At 36.0% G+C, this 9377-nt stretch overlaps 1 protein-coding gene and 1 pseudogene across 1 annotated transcript; both read right to left on the bottom strand.

Moving 5' to 3' along the window:
- Positions 1-281: 281 nt before the first annotated feature.
- LOC108196244 (AAA-ATPase At3g50940-like) lies at positions 282-1988 on the bottom strand (annotated as a pseudogene).
- Positions 1989-5774: 3786 nt separating this feature from the next.
- LOC108193597 (AAA-ATPase At5g17760-like) lies at positions 5775-7695 on the bottom strand. The gene is made up of 2 exons (XM_017360316.2): positions 6596-7695; positions 5775-6399 (listed from the first exon to the last, which is right to left on the bottom strand). Exons 1-2 carry the CDS (start codon positions 7628-7630, stop codon positions 5953-5955), a joined length of 1482 nt encoding a protein of 493 aa, XP_017215805.1. The 5' UTR covers positions 7631-7695; the 3' UTR covers positions 5775-5952.
- Positions 7696-9377: the final 1682 nt, after the last annotated feature.

Genomic DNA, 9377 nt, shown 5'->3' with positions numbered 1-9377 from the left:
TGGAGTCACCTCTGTAGTCCTGATTAACTCCTCATAGATCATCACTTTCTACTAACATCCAGATTAGCCTTGAAACATAAAGGGTGGAAGTGAACAGAACATTTTCAATACACAAGGAAACCATCGATACAGAGTTCACTATTTTCAAGAATTGTATAGCCGAGATCAGAAAGATCGAATTTAAAGTTGACGTTTTGAATTATTATACATCGATCAATTCAACATTGTCTAGTTGCTTACTTTTTAAGTACAATGTTGAAGAAGACTGTGAGAAAATAGTCTGAGATTTAATAAAATTATTCAAAACATTAAATAGAACTTACGCGAATAACAAAATCAGAAGATTTAATATCTGCGACCATTATAGCCCCTCACTTGTGACAAAAAACATCCTGCAAGCCATTAGTTTTAATTTTCTTGGCTTTTGGGATGAGTTCAACTCCAGGAGTAGTGTCATCCCCATCCGTGGTTTCAGCTCCAGGATTCGCATCCTCCCCGGATTCAACAATAGTCCTTTTCCTCTTCTTATCCTTGAGGAAATTGACAAGTCCTCCAAGACAAGCATCAGCATCACATGTCCTCATTAGTTCCTCAGCAACTTCAGCAGGCGTTGCTTCAACGCTGCCTAATAGCTGTTCTATCTCCCTGAAACGCCAGTGCTGGTGATTGATTTCCAGATAGGTGGAGGCTAATGTTTTGAAACCATTCATCGTAAGATAAGACATGTGAATGTGCATGTCCATCCGTCCTGGACGCAACAATGCTGGATCAAGTCTATCCTTGTGATTGGTTGTGAAGATTATAATCCTCTCGTCTCCACAGCTCGACCATAGCCCGTCTATGAAATTCAGTAGTCCTGAGAGTGAAAACTGAATCCACCACATATTAACTACTGCAAATAAATTAGAAAACTATTTTATCAAGTTAGAAGCCCAAATTTGCAATTGGGTAATAATACCTTGGGAGATTTGGATTTCCCATTCTTTGCTTGAGTTTGAGTCTTCCTGTTAGGCAAGCTGGCACTACAATCAATATCTTCAATCACAAGAATGGATCTGTTTGCAGTTCCCAGCAACAATCTCCTGAACTGCCAGTCATTGTTCACATTCGAGAGCTGCAGATCATATATATCAAATTTGAGATAATTAGCTATGGCTGCAACCAAACTCGATTTGCCTGTCCCTGGAGGCCCGTATAACAAGTAGCCTCTCTTCCAAGCCCTTCATACTCTCTTAAAAAAATCTCTCCTCTTCACAAACAAATCCAAATCATCCATTAAAGCTTTCTTCTCACCCGGCTCCATCGCCAGTGTCTCAAATGTGGATGAATGCTCTAAATTAATCGGAGACCACACGTCGTGTGAATAAGTGTACAACTTCAGACCCTTCCTTGCATTTTGCATGTCTGTTGCTTCGTTCATGACAAATGGTATGTACGAATTCACAACGAATTCCCTATGTACTTTTTCAAAACGAAGCTCAAACCAATAATGATTCTTCCTACGATCAGTTTTATCCTGTGAATCGCTGCTATTGAATTTCCACTCAATCTCAACACCTTTATGAATGTCAGTCATGGTTTCAGCTCGGGCTAATTTGGTAGTGAGCTCGTTGCTTTTCTGGCTCAGCTTAGCGATCTTGAGACAATTAGTCGTCGGAGAAGCTTTGGTGGACATGTAAACTTCAAATGAACTAAACAGATAGTTATGACAAGGAGGTCCATCAGAATTCTCGACAATCAGAGTGAATGAGGAGTTTTCTTCAAGGACAGTGCGGTGGAAGTAGCGAGAGACGGCAGAGAGAACATAATCGTGAAATTGACGAGGGACTATTTGGTAGTAAGTAGTCCTCAGAAGCATCACTGCTGATGAAATCGACGCGTATGCAGCATAAACACTTCCCGCAGAAGGCAGAGGAATTAAACTCATGATTGGTGTATATAAGATTAGAGAAAAGGAGGTAGAATATAAAATGTAGCTGTATATTGAAAAATGAGGAGACTGTAATTTATAGAAAGTGATACTTAGCCCCCAAGTATGAAAAAGTAGATTCAAGACAGTGACATGAGACTGCTGACCTTATCATGTTTACATCATCTTAACATTTTCTTTCAACCTTTCGGATCATCTTGACATTTTGAACTCGAGTGTCCAGCAGGTCTGAGCTCTTATGATATCATGTTAAGTGACCAATTCTCCCATATTAGTCTTAACACATGAACAGTGAGGTGAACAGAACATTTTCAATACACAAGGAGGCAAGGAGCTCAGTATAACCATAAGCAAATGAAGTTTGTTGCCACACTCTCCCTAGGAGTCCTTGAATTGGATATGGTTAGTCAGGGACCAGGCCTTTATAAAAACGAAATAAAATATTTATTTGGTGAAGAATTTTTGCTAGAGAATTGCCATGTAATCTTTCTTGGAAGTTTGTCATTTTGAGCACAAATTTGAGTGAGGCTCGGCTACGTGTTCGTGGCGGGTTATGCTTGTATTATGTTCTCCTCCGAGAGAGCTTTCCAATGCATGTTTATTCACTCAAAATGACTAAGGAATGGATGAATTGTGATGATCCAAAGTTGCTTCTTTAGTAGTGGAAAAATTGGAAAAGAAACTAGAGTCCCACATAGAGTCCCACATAGAAACTAGACGGACATGTTGTCCCCATGTGTATGGTACTATGGTTAGTCCAAACCATAGTACCTTATAGTTTGCTTATAGTTTGCTTGAATCGGTGAAGTATGAGAGTTTATAACTTTTGTCATCGGCTAGCACGTCAGTTATTTAGTTCCATTTTGTTTTAAATGAGTACCTTAAACGAATACGAATAATTCGTGAATCTAACCGAATCCGAATACGAAAACAAATAATTATTCGGATAATAAACGAATACAAATCCGAATATATGGATCTAAACTGAATACAAATATGAAAATTAAGATATTCGTTTCGAATTCATTTCGTTTTTTTTTTTTTGACAGAAAATTCGTTTCGTTAACAGCCCTAGTTGTGGCCTTGTGGGAAATGAAATGTTAGGTTACTTCTTACATATACTGCATAGTGTCCCGGCTCACCGGCTGTCCGGAATCTTGATTTCATTAAAGAAATCTACGAATTTCAAATCAAAAGGGGATAAATTTTATCAAAATCTTCGAATTTTAAACAGTATGAAAATTTTCGAATCTCAAATTGTTAATAGGTAATCTTATCAAAATCTTCAAATCGTGAATTGACAGAATTGGTATAGGATAAACCATACTAAAATCTTCGAACGGACAAAAATAAAACTCATTGATATCTTCAAAACTGTATAAAAATGAATGAGACGGAGGAAGTATCAAAATTTTTGAATTTCGAATCGGAAATCCACAGAGGATAAACCTTACTGATGCATCATCAATCCAGTAACAAAAAACCCAAAGAAAATGACCGGAATTGATGGAACAATGCCAAAGAGGCAAGCATTGGTATATTATTTTCACGCGAGGACATGACTTATGACTGGACTTTCCACTGCCACCTGAAAGAAGTGTCCAAGCATGCTTTTGCTGCTTGTTTCTATCAAAAAATACAACTGGTATGAAAAGATACATTATAGAGACGGACATGTTGTCCCCATGTGTATGGTTAGTCCACACCAATCAAGTGATGGATTAGCAAATAATAATAGTAGGTAGGAATATTGGGTTTCACTATGCATGCATGTTATAGAAATTTACCATGTGACTGTTTAGCAGGAATCAAGAGTTTCCTTGTTTGTCTCTGATCTGTTAAAGCTGAATATGCCAGGTTATCCTTTAGGATCTCATTGCAAGACTTTTGGTACAAGCTTTTGACGCTCAAATCTCCAGCTTCTTGAAATATACGGATCGGTTTTGATACTGGTTGAATTTGTTTCTATTCTGGGGATCTGCGTATACGATTCATTCAGATCTGGTTCATTTGGTTCATCTTTACCAGAACATTTGTATCTTCCATCCCTGTATCAAATTTGGTTTCGTGATTTGTATAGAAACCGCATCTATACAACTTATTTTAAACCCAGTTTCTGGCTGATGAGCTCTGTTTAAAAAGTCGCCGATTAATCATGATTAATCACCGATTAATTTCTGTTCCGTAGCTTGCCAAACTGATTAAATCTCCGATTAATCACCGATCAATCCGATTAATTTCCGATCAATTCAATTAATCCCCGATTAATCCTTCTTTCGTGACTTCACCTATTAAGTCCGATCCCCGCTTTTTACAACACTGCTGGTGAGTTGAAAACAACTTATTTTTAATTTATTTCTAATTATATTAAAATAAATTTTAGATGTTAAACTTATTTCTAGTTTATACGTGGTATTCATATAATAATTTATAAGTCAATTTCTAACTTATATGTAAGGATTTAATAAATTGAAAATTCTATTTTTTTAGCAACTTAATTTTATTTATAAAATTTTGATTTCACAAACATGTAAAGAACCACTTTAAAATTTAATTTATTATTATATTAATAAATTTAATATTTGAAAAGTTATAAATATCAAAAAATATTTCAAACGCCTAGATTGAAAAATATTTTTATTTTATAAATAACTTTTCACTTAAAAATAATAAACATCTTCTTTAGGTTAAACCAAACAACTTCCTAAAGTCTCAATTATTGTCGGTTTTAGATTTGTACAAAAATCACATCAAACTTCAAGTCTATGTGTCTAAGACCTATTTGTGCTTAAGGAATATTTCTTGTAAAGTCTGTTTTATTGGTTACTCATTCCATTTTAGGTGCTAATTCATATTTAAAAGAATTAAATATTTTGAGAAAATCTAACATCTGGTGCCACACATTTAAAAAGTTTTGATTGCCTAGCTAATAAGAAAGGTTTCTGCATTGTCGTGATGGAGCAAAAGTTATTCCCCAGTGTTTGCATTAGTAGCACAAAACTGAATTATAGCGACGTTTTAGCTTTAAAAAGCACAAAAGGCAAAAAGAAAGAGATGTGAAACTGAAATGGAATTCTGACCATTTCCCATGTGTGTCAATTTTTTATGCACATATTCAAGAAAAAGTTAGATTTTAGCGTTGCTCCAAATTACATGGGGATATTTGATTTGTTCTCAAGTCTTTCATCAATGTTTTTATGTTCCTTGCTTAAGTTCTGTGTTTTGAATATAATAAAAAGCTTAAAGATACAGATCAAGAACATGCATGTTGATCCTGTTTTGCACACACAAACACTGTTTCTTTTTGCACAGATTGTATAACAATCTTAACACCTTTATAGAAGTCAGTAGTCGTTTCGGCTTGGGTTAATCTGGTAGCGAGCTGGTTGCTTTTCTGGCTCAGCTTTGTAATTTTGAGATGATTGGTTGTTGCAGTAGCTTTGGTGGACATGTAAATTTCAAAGGATCTAAACAGATAGTTCTGTTATGAAGATTGATCAAACTTCTCGACAATCAGAGTGAGCAATCCGGTGGATGAAGCCAGAGACCGTAGAGAGAAAATATTCTTGAACTTTACGAGGACTATTTGGTGGCAAGTGCTCCTAAGAAGCATGACTGATGATGAAATGGAAGCGTATGCAGCATAAACACTTCTGGCTGAAGGCAGAGCATTCAAACTCGTCATTGCAGTCATTTTTGTTCAAGTGATCTACAGTTTTGATTAATCTACAAGTTTATAATTAACTGGCGGTTTAGGTACATACGTGCATTGTGATTTAAAGAGAGAATTGATCAAAGGCATTTGTTTCCATTAGGGACTTCACCCCTGCATAGAAACGTAGCATGCAGGAAAAAACCTTAATCTTGGGACTATTAATTAACAATTACCGTAAGTCATACAGTAATCAGACATCTTTTCTGTTTTGTCGATGAATCTGAGGTGAGCGAGAATCGAACATCAGTAAGGCCAAAGATAACACTAGGCTAATCAAGCTCTAAATAAAAAAACTTAACAAGCTAGATCACTGCCAGCCATTAGCTTTTATTCTTTTGGCTTCCGGGATGGGTTGAATCCCATCAGCACATTCTTCATCATCCTTGTCGTCAACGCTCCTTTCTCTCTTCTTTCCTCTGAGGAAACTAACAAGTCCTCCAAGACAAGCATCGGCATCACTGGTCTTCATAAGTTCTTCAGCAACTTCAGCAGGGGTGACTTCAGTACTCCCAATTAGCTCTTCTATCTCCCCGTATCGCCAATGCTGATCTCTTAGGTCCAGATAATTAGAAGCTAATGTTTTGAATCCGTTAAATGACAGATAAGACATGTGAATGTGCTTGTCCATCCGTCCAGGACGCAGTAATGCAGGATCCAGCTTCTCCTTGTTGTTCGTCGTGAAGATTATGATTCTTTCGTCTCCACAGCTTGACCATAGCCCATCAATAAAGTTCAATAGTCCTGATAATGTAAACTGCAACAACCACAATCATCAATTGTCCCAGTTGGGTTATAATAATCACTACTCAAATTACAAAACAAACACTTAATTACCCGAAACAAGAGCATTGTGTACTAATTCAGATATAGTTACTATCAAATTAAGTTAAAAAAAAACTAACACAAATTTTTAGAATGGAGTAAATTACAGAGCGGTGGCTGAACTTTACCTGCACATCGCGAGGATGGCGATCAGATGGAACTGGTTTAGCATTTCTATCCGGTAACTCCACACTACAATCAATATCTTCAATCACAAGAATCGATCTATTTGCCGTCGCCAACAACAATTTCCTGAGCCCCGAATCGTGCTTCACATTCATAAGCTGCAAATCATAGATATCAAATTTTAGATAATTAGCAATGGCAGCAATCAAACTCGATTTCCCTGTCCCCGGAGGCCCGTACAACAAGTACCCTCTTTTCCAAGCCCTTCCCACACTCTTGTAATACTCTTTCCTCTGCACAAACAAATCCAGATCGTCTCTCAGCGCTTTTTTCTCGCTCGGCTCCATCGCCAATTTTTCAAACGTGGAAGGATGCTCCAAATTGATCGAATCCCAGGCAGGCGTTTCCGCAAAATACGCGTTGTTAGCCAGCGTGTGCAGCTTCACAACTTTCTTCGCATTCCTAATAGCCTTCGATTCTTCCAGGACGTAAGGTATGTAAGAATTGATCACAACATCCTTGTGAACCTTCTCGAAACTAAGCTCGAACCACTGCTTAGTCTTGAACTGCCACGGACGATTTCCAAAATCGTCCGGAATTTTGGAGCTGGGTCTGCCACTGCTATTCCTCGCGGAATTATCTGATTCTTCGCAGATAAATAGCCATTTTATCTCAATGTCTTGGAAAACATCCATGATTTTTTCAGACTGGGCTAGTTTGATGTTAATGTGTTTCTCTTTGGAGCTCTTGGTTAGCTTGAGACGGTGAGTCTTGGGATTGGTTTTGGTAGACATGTAGAGTTCGAAGGAATCGAAGAGGTCGTTTCGTGACATGCCATCGAACTGATCGATCACCAGGTTGAGTAGAGAGGTGTTGGTGCGCTTGAAGATTCGGAAGAAGGCCGAGAGGAGAAAATCTTGCACAGGGCGAGGGACTATTTGGTGAAAAGTGGTCTGCAGGAGCATGAAAGAAGCTGAGATCGAAGCGTATGCAGCGTAAGCTGTTGATGGGGAAGGCAAGTCGGTGAGACTCACCATGTTTAGTTTCAGAATTGAACTCTTGAGTTGTGTAATAACTTATGAGTGACTTGGTGTGAGCTTTATTTGAGAGAGGCTTTCCTGTGTAACTAGTAAGGTTACCTTTGAACTTAGGGCAGTTTGAGTGAGTTTAAAATAAATGTTTATTATTTAAAATAAAAAGGGTGAAGAATAAGTTAGAAGTTAGGTAAGACGTATAATAATTAAAGTGTTTGGGGAAAAAAGTAAAAAATTATGAATAAAAGTTAGGATTTTTAACTTTTTACGGGTATTGCTCGACTTTTTATACGAACTGTACAAATAAATGCTTGTAATATATAACTTCAGAAGCCGGACTTAAAAGTCCCACACAAACACCCACTTAGAGGGTGTTTGTTTATGACTTAGAAGCCCGACTTCTGTGTTTAAAGCACTTATTCGTGCCGTTTGTGTAAAAAATAAGAAACGTTTATAAAAAGTCAGGAATGCTAACTTTTGTTTTAGGGCTTTTACTTCTTTTCCAAACACTTTAGTCACTTGTAAATCTTAACTTGCTTCTAACTTTTGCTCCACTTTTTTATTTTAAGCAAGAAGCACTTATTTTAAACTCACCCAAACGACCCTTAATTTGGTCTCAAGCATTTCATTCGTATTTTTTGTGTAAAAATTTTATAAATTATTTTTTGATTTATAATTCAGGATCTAAGAAGTTGAAATCATTTTTTTTAAATTAATTTTAAATTCTGATTTTAAAAAATAACAGACAATGTTAAAAAATAATTTAAATACTTTATTATTATATTAATAATTTTAGAAATAAATTATTTTCATTTAAAAATAAACATTAAGCCCTTCTATTTAACACAGCAGACGGACCCAAAGTCTCGCATGGAAAGTGTGTGGAAATTTCTTGTAGGACTATTTGTGAGTACTGGCGACTTTTTAGGTTTTAGTGAACTCCATATCAGTTGGTGGGTCAGGAGCCAGATTTTAAACTAGCCAGCACCGTTAAATACTGACAAGAGGAGTTGCTTAGTTAAAGTGCATAAAGTTAAAAGAGAAGTTTAGTGACTCGGTGGGGTTGTGGCCTTGTGCGAAATGAAATGTTACTTCTTACATATACTAGCCTTTAACCCGTGCGAAGCACAGACGGGTATAGAATTCGTAATTTATTAATTATAATTTAAATTTTAATATCATTTTATTATTAATAAATTAGATTTTAACCATATTATAATTACCAACTGATTACATTTTTTGGACGACTACGAATTATACCAATATCGGTATATATAATATAGTATATAAATAATATATAAATTATATCTAAAAGAATAATGGTGGAGTTTTTTTACCTTGTATTACATCACATGTGTTTGTAATTTGAATGGTATAAAACTCTTTAATATTGTAAGAGTAAAAGAAGTCTCCATGAGTTATAAAGGAGATGACCAAACCAAAATTTTGTACGACTACAAATTAAACCTATGTTGGCTTATTATATTATAGTATAGATTGCATAGTGTCCGGCTCACCGGCTGTCCGGAATCTTGATTTCATTAAAGAAATCTACGAATTTCAAATCAAAAGGGGATAAATTTTATTAAATCTTCGAATTTTAAAATGTATGAAAATTTTCGAATCTCTTAGTAGGTAGTCTTATCAAAATCTCCTAATCGCGAATTGACAGAATATTATAGGATAAGCCATATTAAAATCTTTGAACGGACATAAAATAAAACTTACTGGTATCTTCAAAACTGTATAA

This window comes from Daucus carota, chromosome 7 (assembly GCF_001625215.2).
Source record: "Daucus carota subsp. sativus chromosome 7, DH1 v3.0, whole genome shotgun sequence".
NCBI lineage: Eukaryota > Viridiplantae > Streptophyta > Magnoliopsida > Apiales > Apiaceae > Daucus > Daucus carota.
The sequence above is the reverse complement of the archived record's forward strand: the minus strand, read 5'-3'. Positions and strand labels throughout refer to the sequence as shown.